This window comes from Carassius auratus, unplaced genomic scaffold, assembly GCF_003368295.1.
Source record: "Carassius auratus strain Wakin unplaced genomic scaffold, ASM336829v1 scaf_tig00216014, whole genome shotgun sequence".
Classification (NCBI taxonomy): domain Eukaryota; kingdom Metazoa; phylum Chordata; class Actinopteri; order Cypriniformes; family Cyprinidae; genus Carassius; species Carassius auratus.
In genome coordinates, this window is record NW_020528362.1 from 155,803 (window position 1) to 183,701 (window position 27,899).

Sequence of the window (27,899 nt, forward strand, 5' to 3'; positions counted from 1 at the left end):
ACCTACACAGTGAAAAGCAAGTGTTTTGCAAAACAGAGGGAGTGAAAGCCTCCATCTCATCCACACACTCTGGCCTTGGAGAACGAGAAAGCCAACACAAATTCAAGAGCATATTTAAAGGCTTTATAGAATCTGTGCATTTGATTTGTTCACAGCGTAAAAAGTACTATTGCGTTACTAATTTGAAAGTTTTGTCATGTTGCATCACTCATTTGCAGCATAGACACAATTCTAAGCACAATGAGCATTACATTACTCCAATCCCCAAAAATAGTGGCATTTCAGAACAGTCATTTGAAGCAAAGACAAAGAGTCGTGCAATGTACCTGCATTACAGTAGTATTCAAAAGAATTACTGAATTAAAAAATATAAAATTAAACCAGAGCGTTAATTTTCTCCTACTTTGAGTGTTAATTACTTGTACGAAAGTAACTTGGCCATTAGAGTGTTAAGAAATGCCACTAATGCAATGCAACTAGAAGCAAATTACTTTTAAAACAGTGTGATGTTGTAATGTGTTACTTGTTACGTTTTTCCCGTAACAGTATTTTTCTAAGTGAATAAAGTTTTATGTTGAAATACTTCATTACAGTGTCACATTACTGCTGAAAAAGTATTACTTTATTTTTTAAAAAGCAATTAGTCACACAGAGTTACATCACACACCAAATTATTTGTGCGTTTAGAAGCAACTTTTGCACTTTAGTGTGAATTCAAAAGAGTAATGCAAAAACTGCATTGAATAAATATAATTCGATGAATAAATTTTCTTGGTAGACTTTAATGTGCAATGTACAGACATTACTGCGTTACAAAGTGTAACGTTTTTTTTTAAAGCAGCAATTAGTTACCCCACGTTGTAACTTTCCTCTACTTTTGTTTAGTTAGGTGTATAAAAGTAACTTGTGCAGTATGGTTTGAATTATAATGAGTAATACAATACTTCAGGCGTTACTTCTAAATCAATGTGATTATGAAACATGTAACACTTTACGCACATTACTGGTTTTCTAAAAGGATACAGCGTCTGTACATAAACACTAATTTTCCTTGATAAGCTTTAAAAATATAGATGTTTCAACATATGTGCAATACATTACTCGATTACAGTAAGAGAGAACAGTAAAAAAAGAAAAAAGAGGAAGTGTAAAAATTTTTAAAAAGCTATCACATTGTTACTTTTACCTTGTTACTTATTTGTGTAACAGTGTACAAAAGTAATTAAAGTGAATTAAGAATGCAATACATGTTACTTCTGAAACATTACGTAACGCTTCACCTCAACTGCTTTTTTCTAACTAGATACAATGTCTATACCAAAACACAAATTTTTTTCTTGATCAACTTTCGAATGCAAGTGTTCGACAAACTTTTAACTTTATATATGCTCTTGATTTTGCTTGTGAAAAAGGGATTTAAGCTTGATGACAGTCTGCATCACAGAAAAAAGGTGTGACAATTTCGACGAGAGCTGGGATTGCGAGAGTCCATCCAAACCAGAGGAATGTAATGCTCGTGAAATGATTGTCAAGCCTTTGTGAGATGTTCGTGAAATGCCTGCAAGACGTTTGTGACAGGAAGAGAGTGAAAAGGTCGAACGTCAAGACGACTGAAAGAGGACAGGGTTTGGGACTCGAGACAGGTGAGGACTGTTGGTTTAGGGGACAGGAACAGCTGACTACATACTACAGGAAGTGCTAGGATTCTAGAGTCACACCAAATCGTAATAGTAACACAGCATCCTAGTATGACTATAGAGATGGATAGATATGTTGGTGAATGAGAAAATAACCCGCTACACACGACTGTTACTCGCCAATCGTTTAAGGGCGGAGCTGCGCGAGGGGTCAGATGTCATCGATCTGTAGCCCAGCCGACGCAGACCAGGCACCCCCCAGAGGAATTTAGCAAAGGAACACAAACAAAGAAATCAAATTCAGATGAAGGACATCACGGCATGTGTATTAGAAGTGCTTTGTGAGTACACGTGCACAACACAGAACTGAAAGGGAGGGGCTACATAGAGGTGCATTTCATAGACACCAGGGCTAATGTGACAGACTAGTGGACCCTGCAGGTGTGGACGAGGACAGGAGCAACAAGCTGAGTGAAAGCAAATCTTACAGGAGACATTATGTCTGCAGGCGAATAAAGTCCTGGGAGCGGGGTCCAAAAAGCTTTTAACTTTAGCTTCACTAACGTCAAAATGTTTCTAAATTTCCAGGATGACTCGATGAGTTCATAGCTTCATTGTAACAGACTTGGAGAAAGTTAGCATTTGATCCTCTGAAGTGAATGGGTGCCGTCAGAAAGATAGTCCTATCAGCTGATAAAAACTTCACAATAATCCACACCACTCCAGTCCATCAACTAATGTCTTGAGAAGTGGAAAAAAAGGTGTATTTAACTTAAGCCATTGCTAAAATTTGAGTCCTTTACCAGTAATCTTGCTTTCTCCAGTTAAAAAGTCGTCTCATCTGAATCGGGAGAAACATATGCACAGATCAAGAACGGTTTACAAATGAAAATGGTACAAAACCGATCTAAACAAATCTGAAGGTGGATTTTGATGTGAGAGGACAGGAGATGGACGTTTTCGCTGGAGGAAGTGTTATTAATGATTATGCACTTGTATTTAAGCCAGAATTTAAAACACTTAGATGGATTATTATTATTTATTTATTTTACGAACATGCAGGTTTTCACTTCACAAGATATTAGCTGATTGACTGGAGTGCTGTGGATTACTGTGACATTTTTAATCAGCTGTTAGGACTCTTTCTGATGGCACCCATTCACTGCAGAAGATCCACTGGTGAACAAGTGAAGTAAAGCAAAATTTCTCCGAATCTGTTCTGATGAAACAACATCTTAGATGGCCTGAGGGTGAGCACATCTTCATAAAATTTTCATTTTTAGGTTAAAATACTCCTTAAATACACGTTACTGGCCACAAATTGGTGCACCTTATGTAGTGTTTGGACCCCACATGCAGGACAGTTCCACCGCCTCGCGATAACTGCGATTTCAGTTTTGTCACACAATTAAGTTTTTGCCTCAAATCTCAAAATGAGATCAATTTCAGAGTTAAGTGGTATAAAAACTCTCGCAGACATCAGTGAATAGAAGTGAGTAGGAATTACAATAAATGTATCCATACACAACATGTACAGTTTAAGCATCTCTAACTAGTGGTATTTTGGGGCAACCATGATCCAGAACTCTTTTTCTTTTTTTCACTCAAGTTTCATGCGTCCCTCCTAAGAGGCGGAGTCTAACAGGCAGAGTGGGAGGGGCTAATCACCAAGGGCTCCACGTGCTGCTTGAGCTCTTCCAGATGTTCTAAAATATTCTTCTTTGTGATGATGCCCAATAAAATCCTGCAACACACACCGTGACCACCATCACTTAGCAAACAAAAATTACACCAACAACTCAAGTACAAACAAATAGAAATCAAAACAACATAAGAGGAACAAGACAACAGAAGCAATATGAACAGAACTTTACAGAGATCATTAAAATAATCAGGCGCTGAGTTGCAATTAAACAAATGAACTAAACAGAATCAAAATGTAATAAATATCAGCCGTCACAGTGTGTGCGAAATAAAAATGATTCTTTGATTAAGATTAAGAGCAGTGACTTTACCGTACAGGGACATTGGAGTATAAATACACTTATATCATTAAAAAGCTTAAATTAAACAAATGTGGTTGACATTACTAATAAACTTAGGTAGTAGTAATTAATGGCTGTTGGAAATTCAGCTTTGCATCACGTGAATAAATGACATTTTCAGATATACTGAAATAAGAGAGAGCAGTTATTTAATAGATATCTTAACTTTACTGTTTTTACTGCATTTTCCACCAAAATAAATGCTGCCTTGGTGAGGTTTTATAAAACTCTTCACATTACGTTAACGAAAGTGTGGTTTTACTAATCAACATTTTAGGTTTAAAAAAATGTGCTGAATGTTGCAATTCAAAAAAATGTTCCTAAAAAGGCTAAATGATAAAACTTTAATAACTGACTCGATATAATAATCAATGAAATGTGAGACAAAATGCAATTAAGCAGACTGATATTTGAGGCCTGAAAGTGTTTATGTATTGTGCATTAATTAAATGTACAGTGGCATGTCAAAGTTTGGGAACCCCTTGCAGAATCTGTGAAAATGTGAATAATTTTAAAATAAGAGAGAGCATACTAAATGCATGTTATTTTTTATTATCCGAGTAAGATATTGTAAATAAAAGATGTTTACATTTAGTCCACAACACACAAAAAAATTGCAGAAATTATTATTTTGCTACTGAATTATCCACTAACCTAGTTTATAATAGTATTTTTGTTTTAGATTATGATAAGGTATTTTTTCTAGGGCTGCACAATTAAGTAAAATTACATCGCTAATGCACTAAATTATGATTAGGCAGAAGCTGCGATTGTCATGCGTATCTTTCAGTGAAGAACAGTTCTGTGATCACAAGTAGTAGCCCTCGCTGCAGCTGAATAAACAGAAGATTCAATCATTATCGCGAAACATTTTTGTCGATTTCATAATCTTACAATTATATCGTCTGCGATTGTGAATGTGATGTAGCGTAGCTTGTCGGAGAACTGAGGCTTTGTGTAGTAAATGCTGCTCCATCTGAAAGCAGGTGATGGAGATTTACTACTAATCACAGAACCGGCTTTTACTGACTGAATACGCCTCACAATCGCGATTAATCGCGTTCAAATAATCGTGAAGACCTAATTTTTTCAACTGTTATTTTTCTTCATAATGAAGTTGTCTGTATTTAGTAGAAATGTGTTTAACATTCAAAGATTGATGATCAGGTAAACACACAGAAGTAGAGAGATTCTACGTTGATTAAAAAAAATAAATAAATAAAAAAAAAAAAAGAAAGAAAAATTTTGCCGATGCTCATGATCGGATAAGCTCTGAAAAAAAAAAAAAAAAAAAAAAAAAGGTCTCAGTCCATTCCAGGTTTATCTGTTCATAAATACATCATTTACAATTTAAATAATTTTTTTTTATTATTTAAACATTTTAAAATGTAATTCATTCCTGTGATGCAAAGGTGAATTCTGAGCAACCATCAATTCCTTCAGTCTTGGTGAATTATGAATTAAATATTGAAATATAATAGTAATATTTTTAATAATAATATTAGTAATAATTTGAAACACTTTAACCGTTGGTTAACATAACTATAATTGTTTATACTTGCAAGTCATGGGACACTGCGAGATTGTGCATCTTATCTCAAGACAGGCGACTAATAAACTTAAATATACAAATAAAAGCATTAAAAAACGTGTAACAGCAGTGAAATCACTGAATATAGTGTGACTGATCTACTCTACTGTGAGTGGAAGTGTGTTTTGTCAGTGGTTTAACAGGAGAGATGCATGTGAATCCTCCGATGCATGACGTCACGACTGAAGCCCATCAGCAGACACGTGTGTGTGTGTGTGCGCTGACGGGACGTTGGTTAGTTTAAACACACACTGCACAGGAGACGGGGAGGGAATGAGGCGTCCCGGCGGACACTCACCCGTTGTGTGTCACGAGGCACTGGCGCAGGCCGAGCTTGCGGAAGATGTCCACCACGATCTCCATGGGCGTGTGGTCAGTGACGGTGAAGGGGCTCATGTCCAGGATGCTGCGCAGCTTCAGCGGCCGAGGGCTGTCGGCTGGGAGGGTCGGGGCATGCTGGGTAAAGTAGACCCGTGAGTTCAGCACTATTCCCTCCTGCTTACGCCGGGAGTTTTCTGAAGACAAGAAATAAAGAGAACATCTTTCAGTCATCTTTGTGGACAGAGAAACTCTGATGTGTATTTCTACAATAACCTCATAAACTGATACAAACACATCCAGGTGACATTTTACACCAAAAAAAGAAGAGAAAAAAATTCAAAAATATATTTTGCACAAACGAAACTGATTATTTGTAATTATTTTCATGACCTTTCTAATTTAAAATGCATATTAAGATATATATATATATATAAAAAAATAAAATCCACCTTTACATATAGACTCCCATTCAAAAGTTGGGGACAATAAATCTTTAATAATTACAACTATGTATTTTTCCTTAAAATAAAACAAATGTAAACTGTACGAAAAAAAAAATAATTAAAATATACATTTTATTTAAACTGTATGGCCATTAAATAAAATAAAAAATAATAAAAAAAGATCTTTTTTTAATGGTAGTCTATCATGGCTGATATATGACTAATATGGTGGATAAAAGTAATTTTTTTTATTTTATTTTTTATTTAATTTAGAAATAAAACAATACTTTTATTCAGCATTAAATAGATCAAAAGTGTCAGTAAAGATTTTAGAATAAAGAATTTCTCTTTCAAATAAATGCGGTTCTTTTGAACTTTATATTCATCAAAACATCCTGAAAAATAAAATGTATCACAGTTTCCACAAACTGTTTTCAGCATTGATAATATTTAGAAATGTTTCTTGAGCATCAAATCAGAACATTATTATGATTTCTGAAGATCAAGTGACACTGAAGACTGGAGTAATGATGCTGAAAATACAGCTTTGATCAGTTTTTACTGTATTTTTAATCAGATAAATGCAGACTTTATATTCATTTAGAAAATTAATTTCATGCCCACTTTTATACATCATGAGGGCAAGATAAAAACGTCAGAAAATAACTTAAAAATGGTACTAAACCAGGCTTCATCAGTTTTCGCCGTAATATGAAAAGCAGCGTGAGAATTACTGCAATAAATGTGGGGTTGAGTCACCTATAGCGATGGTGATATCCCTGCGCAGGGCGAATCCCACCAGTCTCTCCGACTCTTTGGAGACGATGACGGGGAAGCCGTTGTAGCTGGTTTGTGAGATGATGTTCTGCAGCTCGGCGAGCGTCATGTCGTCCTGCGTCAGCACGGAGAGCGGCAAATCATTACGCCGCGGACGCATCACATCCCGAGCCAGCGTGGTGTGCGTGAACTCTTCCTTCGCGTCCAGGAAGGGGTAACCGTTCAGACGGATGTGTGCTTCGTAGATCCCCTCCCTCCCGAAAGCATCGCCGACCCATTTGCTGGTCATCACCGCCGCCATGAGAGGAACGATGTACTCCAGCCCGCCGGTCAGCTCGAACACGATGACCACCAGAGACACGGTCATCCGCGTCACGCCCCCTGCACGAACACCACCACACACATCAGAGCGTCTGTGAAAGAGCAGAGGACGCAGAGAGCGCTCAAAGCATGCGTACGCACCCAGACAGGCGGCGGCGCCCACCATGGCGTAGAGTCCCGGCGTGATGCAGTCGGCGCCCACCTCACACCACTCTCTGAACAGGAACCAGTCGTGGTGATAATACGCCAGCTGCTCCACAGCGATGCCCACGATACGCCCCGCGATCGCCCCGATGGCCATACTGGGAATGAACAGACCTGACGGCACCTGGCCACAACAAACACACAATCTTCAGCACACATCTGGCAATATAATGTAGTGTTAGCATTTTTAGCATGAAACACAGCCACTCAAATCAAGTGTGCACATTTTGGCCAAACTGGTAAGTAAGTTTATTATATATGACACTGAACCATAAAACCAGTCATAAGGGCCAATTTTTTTTTTAAACCGAATAAGTTGAACGAATATTGAGGCTGAATAAATAAGCTTTTTTTTTATTAATGTATGGTTTGTTAGGATATGAAAATATTTGGCCGAGATACAACTACGTATAAAGTAAATAAAAAAGAGAGCTCACAGATATTTTGTTTATATAATTTCATGGCTATACATTATAAAAAAGTTTCTATTTTATTTAAACCGTTTCTGCCATTGAACAAAAAATTAACCAATGGAATTGCGACTTTTTGTCTCAAAATTCTGAATTTTTTCCCTCAGAATTGTGAATTATATCTTGCAATTCTGACTTTATAACACGCAATTCTTAAAAACAATAAAAATTGCGAGATCACAACTAGTGTTGTCAAAAGACCCGGTACTTCGGTACCAATTCGGTACAAAAAAAATGAAAATGTCACAGTATCAGGTTTCTTTAAGTACTGAGAACTGTTCTGAGTCACTTCACAAGCATTTTACTGTTTAATTTGAGTGTCCAAACCAAAAGTAGCTCGTCAAAATAAAAGTTTTTACATAAAGGCAATGTGGTAGAAATATTACTATTATTTAGTTGAATGTATGTGATACTGCCTAAAAATTTTTTTTATAAAACTTGATTTTTAAAGAAATAAATCACACAATATTTCTTCCATGTTTTAATTTTAATAGCTAATCCCATTTATTTACCAAAAAATAAAAGGAGTTTAAATTTCATTAATTAAAAGACAAATTCAATTCGGGTGAAACTTGTTTACTTGTTTTCATAATTATATTACTTGTAGGAAAACTTTAAACACAATTGTAAATTAGTATAAAGAATGGCATTAGTTTAACTTTTAGTGAAAAGTGTTTGTTTTTTTAATTAGCATATTTTTGTGTTTTGCTTTGGTATCGAAATTGGTACCGAGAACCGTGGATTTTCACTGGTATCGTACCGAATACTGATATTTTGGTACCGTAACAAAACTAAATCACAACAGAGAAGCACAGTTTTCTGACCTTGAGTCCGAAGGTGAAGATGGTCATGATGATTTTGAAGATGAGCGCCAGGCTGAGCTGCCACATGGCCGTGTAGACGCCGGGGGCGGCGGCGGCGTCCGATCCCGGGGGAAACGCCTGACTGCCGTTCATCTGACTGCGGTACTGACACAGCTGAGACGACTCCAGCGGGCCGCAGTCCGTGAACAGCTCTTTGATCAGCTCGCTGGTGTTCTGCCGCGTGTACGGGTTCGGGAACGCCACGATGGCCGTGATGGCAGCGACCGTGATCACCTCCAACACCGGATACTTACCTAAAAAACACACGTCCAGCTCAGACTGCAGTTCAAAATCAGAGCAAACACTGGGAAACATCAGCGTTAAACCATAAAGAAACTGTATTACTTTGAATAGACATCATCTGAAATAAAATTAAAGAGTTTAAAATAAAAACTAAAACAAATGAAAATGCCCAAGATACCTCAAAATTACTTAAACTTTACAATTACATATACATAATAGCAAAAACACTACAAAATGTATAAAACTTACTAAAATTATACAAACCCCTAAAACCTAATTACAAAATCACAACAGAATTATTCAAACTTTGTTTAAAAGTGTATAAAACGATAAACAAATGAAAAAAAAACGCCAACAAAACTACTAAAACTAACTAAAATTACACTAATAAACATTTCAATATATAAAACAATTATTATTAATAAAACAACAAAATTACTTGAACTTTAATAAATTGGGTGTACAGCAATACACAATAAAATCGCTATTTAAATGCATAATTCATTCAAAAGATGCTACAAACAAAAACTATTAAAAATTACACTAACAGAATTAAAGTGTATTTAAAAAATGTACTCATAAAAATGACAAAAAATATGTCTAAAACTTTAAATGCATATTTAAAAAAGGTCTAAAATGTTAAGGAAAATTGCATTAAAAAATAAAACATGACAAAAACGCAGCCAAAATATTAAAAAGTTTCACTAAAATTAAGATATAATGCAATATATAATAACAAAACCTGTAACACTTTACAACAAGGTTCAATAAGTTAATATCAGTATATGTATTCATAAACAACACATTTATTACAGTATTTATAAATCGTTGTTAATGAAAATACAGTAGTTAATAGGTCATAATGTCAACAAGCACAACAACTGGTTTTAATAATGCATTAGTAAATGTTTAAATCAACATGAACTTAGACTTATAAATGATGTAGAAGTATTGTTCATGTTTAGTTCATGTTAACTAATGAACCTTATTGTAAAGTGTTCCCACATAAACTCTAACAGTGTATGAATGAAGGTAAATGGCACTAATGTGAAGGTGATGCACGTACCGAATCGCGTGGACTTGCGTCGACGGCACCAGGCGATGTTGGCCCGGATGAAGAAGGCCCCCCACAGGCCTCCGAACACCCCCAGCAGGATGAAGGGGAAGAGCTCGAACAGGTACCAGGGCGTGTGGTACTCCACGTAAAACAGCACCAGACGACTGTTTCCGAACGGGTTGATGGAGCGCAGCACGAACGCCGCCACCAGAGCCGCGAAGAACGAGCGCCACAGGGTCTTCAGAGGGAAGTAATAACTCACCTGAGAGAGAGAGATCAGAGTTACACACACCTCTCTGGAATCAGTCCAAGAAACAGATGAGAGGCCTTTTATATTTGCTTATTTATGGAGCGCTTTCATTGCATCATTCAGGGCGGTTTGAATAAAAACACACAGGTCAATGGATCTAGTACTTAGGAAAATGTCAAGGTGCTTTTTAAGTTACATTTCCATAAAGATTTCCATATATCTTTCTAGAAATATTTGCTTATATTGCCCAGCACTTATCTTTTTTAGTTGTGATACTGATAGTAGACCAATACTGATAGTCTATTATGGCTGATATGATTGATACAATAAAAAATAAAATAGTGTAAAAAGTTTTTAAAAATTCAATAAAAAGTTAACAATTAAGTCAGCAATTAATGGCCATAAAATTGTAATAAAAATATATATATAAATCTATAATCTGATAAAAACTGATTTTTAAATAAATTTTACAGCCACTAAATTATTAAAATTAAAGGGATTTTAATGGGCATACATTTTTTATTAAAAAAATAAAAATAATTCTGTATTTTAAATAAATTTTACAGCCACTAAATTATTAAAATTAAAGGGATTTTAATGGGCATACATTTTTTTATTAAAAAAATAAAAATAATTCTGTAATCTGATAAAAACTATTTTTAAAATAAACGGTACAGCTACTAAATTATTTTATTTTAAATTAAAGGCATTTATGGCTATAAAATGTAAATAAAAAATAAACAGATCTGTAATCTGATAAAAACAAATTAAAAAAATTTTTTACAGCCACTAAATTATTTTATTTACTTTTATTAAAATTTTTATAAAAAATAAATAAATCTGTAATCTGGTAAAAAATAGATATATATATATATATATTTTACAGCCACTATTTTATTTTATTTCTTTATTTAAATTTAAATGTGATGGTATTGATAGTCTATTATGGCTGATATGTGGATTTCGGTGTCATTTTTAAAATACATCATTAAAGAAAACAGGTCATGTGACACTGAGGACTAGAGTAATGATGCTGAAAATTCAGCTTTGATCACAGAAATAAATAACATTTTAAAATATATTCACATAGAAAACCATCATATCAAATCATAATAATATTTCACATTTTTACAGTAATTTTAATCAGATAAACGCAGACCGACCTCTTCCAGACTGAACAGAACGCCTCCGATAGGAGCCCCAAACGCCACAGACACACCAGCAGCCGACGCCGCCGACAAAACCTGCGAGCGGAGACACCGACAGAGAAACACAGGCGGAAAACTCATCCTTACAGACTGAAACCGTAGCCAACGTTCAGATTTCTATTTAAGAAGAAGAATGCAGCTAGGTTCTAACCTCTCGTTTCTTGGCCTCGTTTTTGCTGTATTTGGGGAAGAGGTAGGAAAAGATGTTTCCGCAGCAGCAGGCCACGTGCACCAGAGGACCTTCCTTCCCCAAACTGAGGCCCGACGCCACGGCCAGGACCAGAGTGATGGTCTTTATCATCAGCGTCCACTTGCCCAGATACCCTCGGATGATGAAGCCGCTCAGGATGGTTTTGATCTGCAGAGACAGAGACATCAGGAGTGAGTACACAGGCACATCATCACTGAAAGACTACCACACGTTACTCTTACCTCAGGTATCCCAGAGCCGCAGGCGTACGGCGCGAACACCTTCACCAGAGACACGGCCAGGAAGGCGAAGGACAGCGCCCAGAACGTGAACATGAAGTAGTTCATTATATATGAGCCTGGACCCTAGAGCACAAAACACCAGAGCCGTTAATAAAACCAGATCCTCTGTGTAAACCACTCTGAGCACAATCTGGGATCAGTACGCTTTTAAAACAGTGTTTTTGACGGAAGACTCTTCGGCTCACCGAGGCTGCATTTGTTTAATCAAAAACACAGTAAAAATAGAAAAAATGTGACATATTATTACAAATTCAAAAAAACTGTTTTCCATCTGATTATGTGTTAAACTCTAATTTATTCCTCTGATCAAAGCTGGATTTTCAGCATCATCTTTCCTCCAGTCTTCAGTCTCACATTATCCTTCAGGAATCATGATGTCGAAAACAGTTCAAAGAACATCATTTATTAAAAAAAGAGGTCACTTTCGCTCAGTTTAATGTGTCTTTGGTGTAAAAAGCATGAACAGCAGTGAGACACTGACCTCGGCCTGACCCAGAATGAGCTCGGCCCATGTCTTCCACTGAGGACACTTGTCTCTCTCGGCGAAGGTGGTCTCGTTGGAGTCCCAGCAGCACTGCTCATGATTAAACCACATGGCACTGAGACACACGCCCTCCTTCAGATCGTTCAGCCAGTCGGCCGCGATGTCAATCACTCCGGCTAACGCTCCTGAGGGAACCAGGAAGAGGACACTTCAGGATGTAGAAGGAGAAGCCACTGTGGCTTTGAGGAGCACTGCAAACATAGCCTTTTCACTTTCATGTACTGTAACGTATTGTTTGTGTCTTCACTTCATTCAAGATAATGGTAATCTATCAGTACACTGCTTGGAAACGGGGCTCCTGCAGGTTTAATGAAAGGGAAATGTAAGATTTGACACTTTTTTTGAGATGAAGAAAATTAAGAAACACACTGCGAGATACTTCAAACCCACGAAGGGTAACACACAACATTAAATCAAGGTAGAAAATGTCCCACAAACCCCTCTAATGCACTGATAAGAGAGATGAGAACAACTATATTCATGTGTGACGCATTAAGCAGGGACTTCTGTTTTTCACAGTATTTTATAGTGAAATTAATTATAATGTCTGACTGTAAGCTGTTTACAGTTTTTCACCGTCTTTGGAAGGTAAACTCAGTAAATCGAGTAAGATTTTACTGCAGCATTTACACTTTTTACAGTAGAAGAGAAACATTTCTTTCCAGCGATTGTTCCTGTAGAAGGTGTGTGTGTGTGAGAGAGAGAGAGAGTGTGTGTGTGTGTGTGTGTGTGTGTGAGAGAGAGTGTGAGTGTGTGTGTGTGTGTGTGTGAGAGAGAGTGTGAGTGTGTGTGAGAGAGAGTCCGAGTCTGTGTGTGTGTGTGTGTGTGTGTGTGTGAGAGAGAGAGTGTGCGAGTGTCTGTGAGAGAATGTGTGTGTGTGTGTGTGTGTGTGTGTGAGAGAGAGAGAGTGTGAGTGAGTGTGTGTGCGTGTGTGTGAGAGAGAGAACGTGTGAGTGTGTGTGTGTGAGAGAACGTGTGTGCGTGTTTGAGAGAGAAAGTGTGAGTGTGTGTGCGTGTGTGTGAGAGAGAGAACGTGTGAGTGTGTGTGTGCTGTTGTTTTTGTGACATATCAGGACACAACTCTGTATAATGACATGGGTATGACACAGGTATTACAAGGAGAGGGTGACTTATGAGCACATAACCCATGTCCCCATTTTTCGAAACGCTTATAAATCATACAGAATGAGTTTTTTTTTTTTGAGAAAGTACAAATGCACAAAGTTTCCTGTGAGGGTAAGGGTTAGGTGTAGGGTTGGTGAAGGACGATAGTATATACAGTTTCTACAGTATAAAAACCACTACGACTATGGGATGAACACACTTTTCACAAAAACAAACATGTGTGAGTGTGTGTGCGTGTGTGTGAGAACGTGTGAGTGTGTGTGAGAGAGAGTTCGAGTCTGTGTGTGTGTGTGTGTCTGTGAGAGAGTGTGTTTGCTGTGTGTGTGTGAGTGTGTGTGAGAGAGTGTGTTTGCTATGTGTGTGAGTGTGTGTGAGAGAGTGTGTTTGCTGTGTGTGTGTGTGTGTGTGTGAGAGAGTGTGTTTGCTCTGTGTGTGTGTGTGTGTGTGTGAGAGAGTGTGTTTGCTCTGTGTGTGTGTGTGTGTGTGTGAGAGAGAGAGTGTGTTTGCTCTGTGTGTGTGTGTGTGTGTGTGTGTGAGAGAGTGTGTTTGCTCTGTGTGTGTGTGTGAGAGTATGTTTGCTGTGTGTGTGAGAGAGTGTTTGCGCTGTGTGTGTGTGTGTGTGAGTTGGTTATTAAGTGACTACAATATTGAGTTTTGTGGAGGAACATTTTATTTCCTGTGTGAAGGTGCATGAGCTCATGTTTGCTAAAACTAAAACAGAGTTGAAGAAATAATTGCATTTCATTCAGCATTTGCAAAACTTTCAGAATAAAATCTTTGTATAGCAATATAAAAATAAATATTTTATATTTATTTATAAAAATATAAATAAATATAAATCAATCTACCATTGAAAGGTTTAGGGTCAGTAAACGTTTTGGACACTATTTTAAGATCCAGTTCCCGTTATTAACTATGACTTCTGCCTCAAACTCCTGACCTGCTGCTGACTGATAGATGGTAAAGTAGATCTTAAGTTTAGGTTAGGGATGCAGAATATATGCTTTATAATTACTAATAAACAGCCAGTATGTTAATAATAGGAAAGGCTAATATGCAACTAGTTAATAGTGAGAACTGGTCCCTAAACTAAAGTGTTACCAATTTTTTGTATCTAAATGTAATTAAAAAGGTTCTTCAGCAAAGAAGCATTAAACTGAAAGGAGACACTTTTAACCGCGTTACAGTGTTGCTTGTGTTTCCATTCGTGCAGAGTGTGTGTGTGTGTGTGTGTGTGTGAAACTACAGTGGGCGGATCTGATTGTGAAAGTGAGTCTGAAAGAAAAGCAGCTAGAGAGAAACCGTATGTGTGTGTGTATATGTGTGTGTGTGTGTGTGTGTGTGTTTACCTGATGCCAGTCCTGTTAGCGTGACCACGAGCCACCCAGACCAGGCGTCACACAGACTCTTGCTGAACTCCCAGGCTGATTCCTTCTTCTTACTGTTTATCTACACAGACGGAGAAAGCATGAGTAAAAAGAGACTTGCAGTTTCTATCTGACATCATCCCTGCAGCAGGTCAGTCTGAAAACCACAGTATCACGATCAAGCAGGAAGTTCATCTGCCTAAATGCACACATAATAAATCGTGACTAAACTACAGTTTACTTTTTATTACTTTTATTATTTATTTGTAAGGTTTAATCCTATCTTTTGCATCCATTTAGTCTCTGCAAATAAATGCATAATGAAAAAAATAATAAAAATACATCATATATAGATTTAGTTTAAGTTTCCAAAAATAATCAACAACCAAAAATGTGAATAAATGCATGCAAAAGATGGAGTTCAAGTTTCCAAAAAGTAGTAAATATGGATTCCAATGTGGCAGAGCAAATATAATTGAGGAAACAGACAAAAACGGAGTAAAAGAATTATGTTTGATTGAATTATTGATGAAAAAGTAACAACAACAATAAATAAACAATTTAAAAGATTGAGTTCAAGATTCCATAAATGAATTAATGCATGAATTGTAAAAATAATAGATAAACAAAATGTGATGGCATTCAAAGTCCGTTACCTTGCGGTGTCGCTCTCGGTCCTTGCACTTCTCTCGGACCCAGTCGATGGTGTGGAAGTCGTCGTAGGTTCCCACACCTGGAATGGGCTCCTCCAGCAGGTCCAGCAGGTGGGTGGAGCTACTGGCCCCGGCTCCGCCCCCTCCGTTAGGCATGGCGTAGTTCGACCCTAAACAAACAAACACAGAGAGGAGTAAGGGAAAGAACCGCTTTCAGACAAGCAGTGCTAGGTGTGAATCTTTGGGTCGATTCAGTTCATAGCTCTTTAATTCGATTCAGGAGCGATTTTCCCGAATTCAGAATGATTAAATTCAGTCAGATATGATGTCAATTAATGATCTGATTCAGTATTTTCAAAGGATTGTGCAAATGCTTCTCTAGATGTGTCTTTTACTTTTCATCACATCACTGTCTCACCAGTTGATGCTCTGCAGTGAATGGGTGCCGTCAGAATGAGAGTCCAAACAGCTGATAATAACATCATAATAATCCACACTGCACTTTAAATTCAAACTGTTGCCAAAAAAACAAGCCTATAATACTGCGTTCTCAAGAGAAAAAGTCGTCTCGTCTGAATCAGGAGAGAAATATGCCCCGAAAGGCTCTAAACAACTGAAACAATGAACTCGAACGGTTTGAGTTTAAAAACACCTTTTCACTTCACAAGACATTAGTGGTGTGGATTATTGTGATGTTTTTATCAGCTGTTTTGACTCTCATTCTGACGGTACCCATTCACTGCAGTGGATCCACTGGTGAGTGAGTGATGCAAAGCTACATTTCTCCAAATCTGATGAAGAAACAAACTCATCTACATCTGCGACGACCCGAGGAAGAGCACATTTTCTTGTCTGAAGCAATGGATTCATGATTGAGAAATCCATGTTTTCAAGAAGTAGGATTTGTAATTGTTGCATCAAGAACAGGAGTGACTTGTTACACCCCTATTATGCAGCGTTTCTTAGATGCATTTAGTGAACAGAACAAACCCTTCTATAAATGAATCACTAAACTCTGAGGCACCAAAACTACTTGTAGCACCACAGCGGATAATCAGCAGCTAATCGTCTTTTCTTCAGATCTCGTGAGCTGAGAGACACGCACCGCTGCTAGAGCACAGCTTCACACGCTCGAGAAACACACGCTTGCACACACTTCCCTTTTCTAGAAAGCCTGCACCTCGCTGTGAGCAACCTAACCAATGAAAAGACAAACAACGTAAAGCCAGAAACGGCACAAGAAATGATACTGGTCTTAATATAAACACATGCATAATGAGGCGAGGACAAACACAGGCTGCATTCAGCAGAGATCTACATTTAGACCAGCAGGAGATGAAGAGTGTGTGTGGGGCTACAGGTCAAAACCGCAAACAAACAAAGCATGACTCAACTGCTTCAAAAAAAAGGCAAGAATTTTATTTGATAAACATTACTTATGTATAAGTATTTATTAGCAATTATCACATTTAATGATCAATGGCTATTCTTATTTTAATACTTAAAAAATATAATATTATTTATTAAGATCTGTATTGTTTTGTTTTAATATTGATTTATAGTTTTGTTATTTATTACATGTATTTATTTAATTAGAATTTATATATTTTTTATAACAGCTAAAAAGACATTAATATTTTAAATACTTTATTAAAATAAATACTACAGTACAAATAAGTATATTTTATATACTTAATTTATAATTATATACTTGTTAATTACATTTTTTATTATATAATTAGTACTCTTAATATTTAATAAGTACAAATAGTAACAATAAATAATATTGATAAATTAATAAACAGCTAATGTATTTTTATTTTATTTAATACTTCATTAATATTCTATATTAATAATATATTAAATATTCCTATGTTTTGTTTTAATAGCATTAGCTTGTTTAACATTGTTATTTAATAAATGTATTATTTTTAAAATATTATTAATGTTTTTAATAATCAAAAGCTATTATCTAGTCATTTATTAATGTTAATAATATTTATTAATATTCTGAATACTTTGTTTTAATATTAATATATTGTTCTAACGATTAACGCATGAATTATTAACCATTTTGTTTATTTAATTAGCATTAATGTTTTAATAAACAATAACCAATAGCTATTATGTAATACTTTATTAATATGAATAATGTTATGGAATATTTATTAACATTCTCATTGCTTCGTATTAATATTAATAGCTTGTTTTATTATTATTATTATTATTAACAGCATCTGTTAGAACTCATAGGAAAAGGTCCCAGTGAAACATGACGCCTGAAGATCATAAGTCCATCAAAAACCCACTCGACGTCTTCACAGGAGCAATATTAATGCACAGCGGAGATGCAGTTCATCTGAAGCACACGTCTCCCTCGGAGCGAAAGATGAGGATACGGCGATTAGATCACGCCTGTGCTGACTCACGCACACATCAAACCCTCGCTGAAGGAGCAGAGAGACCCATGATCTGGAAAGAGCTTGTGCTTGTGCGAACGCCAATCTCATCCTTCACAACCCAAAACCCACATCTTTACAGCTGCTTTCCCCAAACTGCATGTGCTTCCTGTGCAGATCACCAGCGCAGAGAAGAAGAAAGAGACCGATGTCTTCTGTGCAGCAGTCATACAGAAACACTAATGGCATGATTCCTATAATACTGAATCTGGGGAGAAATTCAGTGGAAATGAAGTTAAAAACGACCAAATCCTAAAATTTAACATGGCCTTTGTGTAATAACAGATTCAACATGTTTAGACCAATGAAACTCAATGGCTTTTCCACTGATTTGTGATTGCTGAATAATAATTTATTCAATTAATGATATAATTATCATTATAAATTACTTACATCATATTTATTATTATTATAAAATTGTTTAGATGTACTTAAAGTCTATTAAAAAATATGTAATATGATATAATTCTTTAATTTAACATCTATATACACACATTTACTATTATTATTACAATTACTAATAGCAAACAAATCCCATTTGGTTAACAGTTTAGTAAGAAAAAGTGCTTAAAAAGGGTAATCTGATGCGATTTTATATGCGACATATATGATTTTATTTCAGTTAACGTTTCTTTCATGCAACATTATCCTCAACAACAAAACGACACGACACGACACAGTGTTCATCTGTTCCTCAAACCCAAACACGTCAGCTGATTGTAAATGATTTGCCTGATTATGAGCCACACATATGCGTGCACAAAACACGTCACAAGGAATCAAGAAAACACACGTATTATTACTTCTGAAACACACACGCAGGATTAACACACTGCATGTGTTATGAATGTCATATGAATGTGTCATATGAAAGCCATATGAATGTGTCTCACTGTGTGTTGTAAATGCAAAGCGTGTATGAAGACGGTGTCGCAGAAGAACACACACGGCAAACACACCCGAAGCGTCAGTGACATTGACAGAACCCGCGCGTGTGTGAATAACGCCGTACCTCTGAGCTCGTGCAGGGGGATCGCGTCCCCTCCGCCGTCATACGGGAGATACGGGTCGGCGGAGTCCTGCTCCTCCATACTGGTCCTGATCCGCGGGTCACAGGCGAGCGCGAGCGGCCATGATCGGATCAGCTGCGCTCGAGAACACCAACACCAGCGTCACTGCGTCACTGCAGTGCGTCGATGCGGCAGCCGATGACGTCAGCGCGTCCGGGACGCATTTACACGTCGCGTTCTGCGCACTCCCCTTGGCCTGTCCCAAATAAGAGCACTTCATATGCACTTACGTACTGTTCAGTCCACGAGACCGAGGGATGTCACATTTGTCATTTTAGCGTTCAGAAGTGCGCTCGCGAGCGCTCCCTTTGTGGACGTTATGTGCCAGCAGACTTCTACCCGACAGTCAAAGCGGCATTGCGTCACGAAAGTGTTGACTCCGAGGTAGACCTTTATTTTGAAAATGTTTTATTTGTTTGTTTGTTTTTTCACTGCATGTCATTCCATAAAGAATACTATTTGATTAATTTATTACTGTTGCTGGCAAAGTTTAGTTTAAATACATAAATGCAAATACGGAAATTATAAACCATTGTTTCTTATTTTGAAATCAGAAATTAAGCAATACCTAACATCTATTTACAATCTGATAAACAAGAAACCTGTTAAGTGTATTAATGTAAACATTTCCATATTTTTATGTATTTTTTTTTCCATTGTATTTCTTTTTCTGTGTCAACCCCTGGCTATTGTAAAATGTTTGATTTGAGTGATTCAATAATAATAAAAAAAAAACACAAGGATTTAGGGTACTATTTGGGACAGCATCCATCCCCACACTCACTGTCTCTGCACTTGACTACTTCTATGATGTATTTTCCTGTATATGGCCCAAGTGTTCAAGAGAACGTGAAGACCACAAGTGTGTCAAACTCTTCATTACTGATGGGACACACTTACATGGTTGTAAAAATGCAAGTGTTTACATAGATTTATTTCATTACTTTGCATTTTAAAATCAACTTCTAAATGTCTGTTCAGTAGTCCCTCTAACATGACAATTTTAATTTGTGGTGCTTCTAATTAAGTGATAAAAAGCAGCTCCGAATGTTGTACAAAATAAATATACTAATCCATGCAGCAATGAAACGTGTAGCACTTTGTTTTACTGCCAAATGACATGTAATATCTAATTATTGTTAATATTTAACATACATTGGAAAGGTTTCTGTGACCTCTCTCGATCTTGGCACAAAGTCTCGTGATTTATTTCCAGAATATAATGCATGATGGGATACACCAAAGCCTTGATTACCGCTCTCCAGTTTTAGTTTTAGATTAAGTGTGTGTTAAGGGGACTGCACTTTGGTGTTTTTAAGATCTAGACTGTCTCGCACACTTACTTCCTGTCTCGCACACTCACTCTCAAATAGACAAGACCACAAGTGTGGGTATTTGGACAAGGCAATGCTCACTACACGCTAAAATGATATTAGGATGTCTTCAAATGTCATCCGTAAGAGAAAATAAAACAGATATCAGAGATCATTCAGCCTACACGAGACATGAGAGCCGCTCACAAAACACTGTGTATAAAACAGACCATTTCAGACCTTTCTGACCACAGCTTCTCCAGTCATTTCAATTTAACATTCAAATAATTATTTTTAATAATGTTACTATACCACAAGTATTTACATAAATGTTATAAATGTTATATATTATATATATATATATATTACACACACGCACTTAATTATACAAATTATTATAATGTATGTTTTTCTTAATAAATATAATACATTTATCAAGTATATATATATATATATATATATATATATGTGTGTGTGTGTGTGTGTGTGTGTGTGTTATACTTTAGCTATTATATAAATTCATTTACATACAAACTTTTTATTTAATAATGATAATAATAATAATATTGAATATTTGTATCAATATTAATTGTAGAATTAAAATGATTTAGAAATAATTTTATATATTTTGCTATACAAATAATATTTATATTAATATTTATTCTAAAATATTAATATTCATAAATGTTTTTATCTCTCACTCTCTCTCTCCCTAAATAGGTGTGTACATATAAGAAATAATAAAAGAAACTATAAAAAGTTAGGGTTAGGGATATAAATACATATACATAAATATAAAAATTCTGTACATATACATAATTAAGGGTTATCTCTCTCTCTCTCTCTCTCTCTATATATATATCTATTTCAGGAAGGAACAGACGTTTCCTGCTGAGCACAGCTGAAGTCGACCATTAAATACACTCAGCAACCACATTTGTTCACTGCCACCTGTTACACACACACACACACACACACACACACACACACACACACACACACCTGGTGCCTTATTTCACTGCCCAACAAAGTAGACCGTCTCAAAATAATCTCACAGATTCACTCCAGTATCCAGGACAGAGCAAGAACCAGTAGCACACACTGAAGGTGACCAAACACACACCACGAAATCTCCATCTACCTTCAGCGGTGATCCTGCTGTTGCCAGGTAACCGCTCTGGAGCGTGTGATCATGTGATCAGCTCTCGGCTTTCACTGTGGTGTTTAAATCAGAGCAGCATCGTGGTCTCAGTCCGGTGGTGTCTTCAGCTTCATCAGCGACCCTCACACCAGAGACCCTGCACCCACAGACAGCACTTCATGCTCACAGGTTCCCATGTGTCCTTTCTCTCTTCTAAGTGGAGATATATTTCACTCAGATGTTTCGGCGCTCTCTGTGTGCGTCTCAAACTTTCCCTCGCCTCAGGCCCGTGTCGGACGGGTAAGTTTCCAGAGAGTCTGACGGGGCAGAGATTGTTGCGCGACACTGAAAGGCGACTCCTCGCCGCTGCACGGACACAAAGCTCTTGTTGTGTGGGATCCACGAGAGACTCATGAATAAATGAGCAGCCCGACTCAGATCTCACGCAACAGACGCAGCCTTGAGACCTGGGTTTAGGCATGTGTTCATCCCACGGTGATGATGATACTGACACACTTACAGAAGAAGCTCTGTGTGAAACCCAGCAGCTGTGCGTCAGAAGTGAACCACCGTCTGAACGAAATCAGGGCTCCAGACTACGAGCGAATGGAGGCACAAACATTGTTTCTGACCAACCATTTTTTTAGCACTTTACAGCTCTAAAAAGATCCAATTTGAATGTTATTTTTATAAGCTTTGAGGTAAAAACACTTGTGTAAAATTAGAAACACAGACGTCAGTGACCAGTGCAACCAGTAGATGGCAGCAGAGGAGCTCTCATTACCTCATTTACACTTATATTTTGATTTGATAAAAAGACTACCCAACCTTAAACCAGCTAAGACTAGACATCCAGCTTAGGCTGGTTTTAATTTTTTTTTCTTAGCTAAGTCAGCTGGTTTAAGCTGGTTGTTAGCTGTTTTTGCTAAATGAGCTGGACTTACATGGTTTTATTATTTTTTTATTTCTAAATCAGCTGGTTTTAATTAGTCTTTTAGCAGCTTTTTCACAGTTCCTGTTTTTATTTTTACTAAATCAGCTAGTTTTACATTTACAAAAATCTGAATAAATCTAAAAATAAATTACTTTTGTATTGAAAAAAAAAACGTATTTTATAAATATTATAAAATATTGACAAAGGAAAAATATTCATATAAAACATTATAATTATAATAATTTGATTCAATATGTATTCATATATTGAGTATGAATAAATACTGAATATAATAAATAATATTAATTTCTATGTTTACCTGCATTTTTCATCGTTAGTTCAAGTTAGCATATTGAATACTTAAAAAAATATTAATTTAAATAAATTCATTGTATTCAATGTATTATATATTACATAAATATTAATATTTACATACTTATACTTAAATATATATATATTTTTAATAATGTTTTAAATATTTATGTAATTTTAAACATTACATAAATATTAAATATCATTATTAAAAATATATATATATTTTTTTATTTCCTGCATGTCATGTGAGCATTAACTGACATCAAAGAGCAATAACAAAAAAAAATGTAAATGTGTTGTTAAATTATTGAAATATCAAGGTCAAATCTTAGGAAGTACATCAAGGGGATATTTTCAGGCAGAGTTGTTAAGAAATGTGTATTAGTGCTAAAAGCAGCTCAGATGATGATTAGTCTGGTGTGTGAGGAGCACCCGCTTTACCTGGAGACGTGTCCCCGTCCAGCAGGCTGTCGTCTTCAGTGGTGTGGAAGTCCATGATGACCCCGGCTCCATCGAGGAGCTCCTCGTCGCTGCTGGCGCTGGTGATGCTGTTGTAGCTGTTCCTGCCCAAACCTCTGCTGAACAACTGCTCCGACTCCATCTAGCAGCACGACACGCTGAGAAGACAAACACAGACGCTCAGCCGACGTGATTCAGCAAACACAGCAGAACCAGGAGCCCAGACCCTCACAGACCCTCACAGACCCTCACAGACACCGTCAACGAATGAGAGTCTATTTAATCATGCAAACAGATATATAACACTTCTTAATGTGTAACAAACGCTTCCTGAAACATTGTTTTGATGACAGCTGTGTTTAATATATTTCAGCAAACATTTGTAACATGTTCATATTACAACGGGAAGCTTGTAAATAAGTCACACGTGCAGACGGTCAGATACTCAGATTCAGGCAATGTTTTTATAACAATATTATTATCATCTAATAATCACAAAAATAACAAGAACAATTACTATATTCTATACTATTATTATAATACTATCTATTACTATATTCTTCTTATTATTAATAAACACATAAATGTTACTACTTGTGTTACGCAAGTTTGAATAATGATAGCAAAAATATTAATAACTATTAATAATATTAATAAAAGCATTAATGCATAATGTTTTACAGGTTTGAATAATAATCACTTATTATTGAATACATTTTAATATAAATAATTATTATTAGTAGTACATCATAAATAAATTGTTCTATTTTTCATGCAAGTTTGAATAATCATAAAAACAATAATAATCTAAAAATATATTATTAAATAATAGATAAATAAATGCAATACAGGTTTGCATGAAAACAACAAAAAATTTTATTTTTTTGTTATTATTATTATTATTATTGTTGAATACATAGTTATATTATAAAACATATATATTACAAATATTTAATACAAGTAATAACATAATATATATTATTATTAAATACACAAATAAATATTACTATTGTGTCACGTATGCCTGAATAATAACAATACGGATGCTAGTAATAATAGATAAAACATCAAATGTATTGTCGTTAGGTTTCATCATTCAGTACAGTGTATGTAAACTCACCACAGTAAAGTTATACTCCTGTACGAGTGGAAAACACAGTATTTGACTTCAGACGCAGTACTCAACTGATAAGAGTCTTGGAAAAGAGAAAACAGACACCGAACAGAAGAAGCTGGAGTCTGTGTGAGTTTATTCTCCATAACGTCTCAAATCACATCATAACATCACGCTGTCCGCTTCATTACAACACACTGAGCTTCCCTCCTCTTCTATTTCCTTCAAACCTCTCTCTCTCCTTCTCTCTCACTCTCTCTCTCTCCGTCTCTCTCTCTCTCTGAATCACGAGTCTTCATCACAAGCCTCCTCTGGACTCACATCAATAATAATAACAATAACAATAAAGGTGGAAATAATTACCCAGCTTCACAACGCCAGCGTCTGATCGTGTTTAAAACTCCACTTGTGACCGAAAAAGTGACAGCATGATACGAGAAAAAAATATTATTAATATTGTTGTTGTTAATATAAACAATCAACAAATGAACTAATAATAAACTAAATAAAATAATTTCTAAAAACAAAATAAAATAAAAATAAAAAGCCTTATAGGTAAAATTAATTATTATTACTATATTATTGCTATTATTATAATTATCATTGTTTTTAGTCATGTAAAAAATGTATATATATTTAGTAAATTAATAGTAATAATAAATAATAAGTATTATTATTATCATCATTTTTTTATGTAATCAAACATTGATGTTGATCATTTGGATAATGATTATACAAATAATAATAATAATAATAATAATAATAATAATATGAATAATAAAATCATGAATAATTTTTCTGGAATAATTATATTCTAAATATAATTCTTGTGTAATAAATAATAATAATAATAATAATGCATTATTAAATAAATAAATATTTTATTTATCATACTGGTTTGAATAATAATAATTATAAATATTATTAATATCTTTTTTATGATTTTATATTATTAGATTTTTTTATGTTTTGAAAGAAGTCTTTTGCTAATTAATTCTGCATTTATTTAATACAAATACAGTAAAAATAGTACTTTTGTGAAAGTAAACTTTTGTGTTTAAAATATCTGATTTCTGTTTGAATATATATTAAACTGTAATTTATTCCTGTGATGCACAGCTGTATTTTCAGCATCACTGCTCCAGTCTTCAGAGTCACATGATCTTCAGAAATCAGTCTAAAGCTGCTCTGTAACTGAATGAAGAGGGAGAATCAGGTGATAGATGAATCTGTCAGGCAAATCATGAGACGTGAATCCTGCCGGTCTCTGACTCCAGACAAGAGACGCTCTGTCAAGAAACAAACTGTCTGGAGGACGGCCCGGGTTTAATCGAGTTGAAGCAAGAAATTCAATTGATTTACTTCAATCTGAGTGTTTTCTTTTATGCCCAGAAAGATCCAAGAACCTTTCTCAGGGTTCAGGAGAGAGTCACAGAAAACAGACCTCATAACTTACAGATAATCATTTAAATTATTTCCTTTGACTTTTTATTAGATATTCTTTTCATATAATAATTCACATATAGATATTCATATACATACAGTTTTGTTTCGCCTCCTCTGCACTATATTTTAGATAGGCAATGTGCTGGCCAGCCCTGTCGGGTCCTGGTAAGTGTGTCGATCAGGTCTTGACAGGGATGAGGTCATGAGCAATAGCCAAAAATACATTGTATGGGTCAAAATTAATTTTTCTTATATGACAAAAATCATCAGGATATTAAGTAAAGATCACGTTCCATTAAAGGGGGGGGGGGGGGGGTGAAATGCTATTTCATGCATACTGAGTTTTTTACACTGTTAAAGAGTTGGATTCCCATGCTAAACATGGACAAAGTTTCAAAAATTAAGTTGTACGTTTGAAGGAGTATTTCTGTTCCCCGGTTTGTCACAAGTTTCTGAAAATGTTTTTCGAGTGTGGCTCTGTGTGACGTTAGATGGAGCGGAATTTCCTTATATGGGTCCTGAGGCACTTCTGCCGGAAGAGCGCGCGCTCCCGTATAGCAGAGCACTGAGAGCACAACAGACTTCACTGATCAGAGCGAGAGCGTCGTGAAATGTCACAAAAGGAGTGTGTTTTTGGTTGCCAGGGCAAGACAACCCTGCACAGATTACCAAAAGAGAAACAGCATTAAGGGACCAGTGGATGGAGTTTATTTTTACAGAGCATCAACGGAGTTGTGTAAGTGTTTGTGTTTGTTCCCTGCATTTCGAAGATGCTTGTTTTACAAACAAGGACCAGTTTGACGACGGATTTGCGTATCGTTTATTTCTTAAGGATAATGCAGTCGCAACGAAAAAGGGTCACGATCGTGTGTTGGAACCGCAGGCGGTGAGTAAAACTGCTTCAAATATCTCTGCCTCCTTGTTAGTGCGTCCGCCTCCCATGCCAGAGACCCGGGTTCGAGCCCCGCTCGGTGCGAGTCGTTGCTTCTGCTGCTCTCGTTCAGTTTCAGCCTCTGGATCTGATTCTGGATCATAAATATACGCTGAATCTGACTGTTAGCCATGGTTTGTTTTGGATGATGTTTTTTTCCTCACGGTAATGTCACAGCTTCCAAACGCTCTCAACGCAAAAGCCTACTGGCGCTCGTGATTCTTTAGCTCCGCCCACACGTCACGCCTCCAGCCGGTCGTGTTTTTCCGGGATAAATCGGTACAGACTATCTTTCTCTTATGAATATAATAAAACTAAAGACTTTTTGGAGTTATGAAGGATGCAGTACTACTCTATAGGTACTCAAGATTAACAGGATATTGAGTGAAAACGAGCATTTCACCCCCCCTTTAAGATATTAGGTAAGTTTCCTACCGTGAATATATTAAAACCTGACATTTGTCAGTTTTTTTTTTTTTTTTTTTTCGTTTCAATTGTGTCTGTGCAAGAAGATGCTCAAAGGTGAAAGTGGAAGATCTTTGTATATGAGCCGGTTTGACGATCAGACCAGACCCAGATGACTTTAAACCACTCAAATTAAACACACAGCCTTAATCAACACATTTGGCTCCTTAATGCCAAAATATTAATGTGGCGCCATTCAGTGACATTACAGAACTTTATGAACGGGAAAATCACACACAAATCCCATGAATTAATCTTTAATATAGTCCATTTGACAACAGCTATCATTGATATACTATTATAGTTTTAATAGTATATTAAATGAATTATTCATTTACAAATGGAGTTCTAAGCAATGCATATTACTAATCAAAAATTAGGTTTTGATATATTTACAGTAGGAAATGTAATAAATATCTTCATGGAACGTGATCTTTCCTTAATATCCTAATGATTTTTGCCATAAAAGAAAAATCTATATTTTGACCCGTACAATTTTTTTTTTGGCTATTGCTACAAATACACCCCAGAGACTTGTGCTCCAGTGACACATATCTAATTTATATATATATATATATATATATATATATATATATATATATATATATATATATATATATATATATATATATATATGTTAT

The 27,899-nt window shown here is 35.9% G+C and overlaps 1 protein-coding gene across 7 annotated transcripts in view; it reads right to left on the reverse strand.

The window, feature by feature from the left end:
- Positions 1-27,899, reverse strand: part of LOC113096644 (H(+)/Cl(-) exchange transporter 3-like) — a 32,190-nt gene that overhangs the window by 2,464 nt on the left and 1,827 nt on the right. The window contains exons 2-15 of one of the 7 annotated variants that reach the window (XM_026262052.1): positions 23,285-23,460; positions 15,615-15,781; positions 14,941-15,040; positions 12,404-12,591; positions 11,863-11,985; positions 11,582-11,788; positions 11,386-11,466; positions 9,982-10,234; positions 8,634-8,926; positions 7,277-7,463; positions 6,797-7,195; positions 5,572-5,788; positions 3,306-3,381; positions 1,805-1,863 (exon numbers count right to left, since the gene is read on the reverse strand). In XM_026262052.1, coding sequence (XP_026117837.1) covers positions 1,849-1,863; positions 3,306-3,381; positions 5,572-5,788; positions 6,797-7,195; positions 7,277-7,463; positions 8,634-8,926; positions 9,982-10,234; positions 11,386-11,466; positions 11,582-11,788; positions 11,863-11,985; positions 12,404-12,591; positions 14,941-15,040; positions 15,615-15,781; positions 23,285-23,444 — 2,466 coding nt within the window. In that variant the 5' untranslated portion in view covers positions 23,445-23,460 and the 3' untranslated portion in view covers positions 1,805-1,848. Of the gene's footprint in view, positions 1-1,804; positions 1,864-3,305; positions 3,382-5,571; positions 5,789-6,796; positions 7,196-7,276; positions 7,464-8,633; positions 8,927-9,981; positions 10,235-11,385; positions 11,467-11,581; positions 11,789-11,862; positions 11,986-12,403; positions 12,592-14,940; positions 15,041-15,614; positions 15,782-19,082; positions 19,278-23,284; positions 23,461-27,899 lie in introns of those variants that run through there. The other 6 variants (XM_026262051.1, XM_026262048.1, XM_026262047.1 and 3 more) reach the window with 6 other exon arrangements.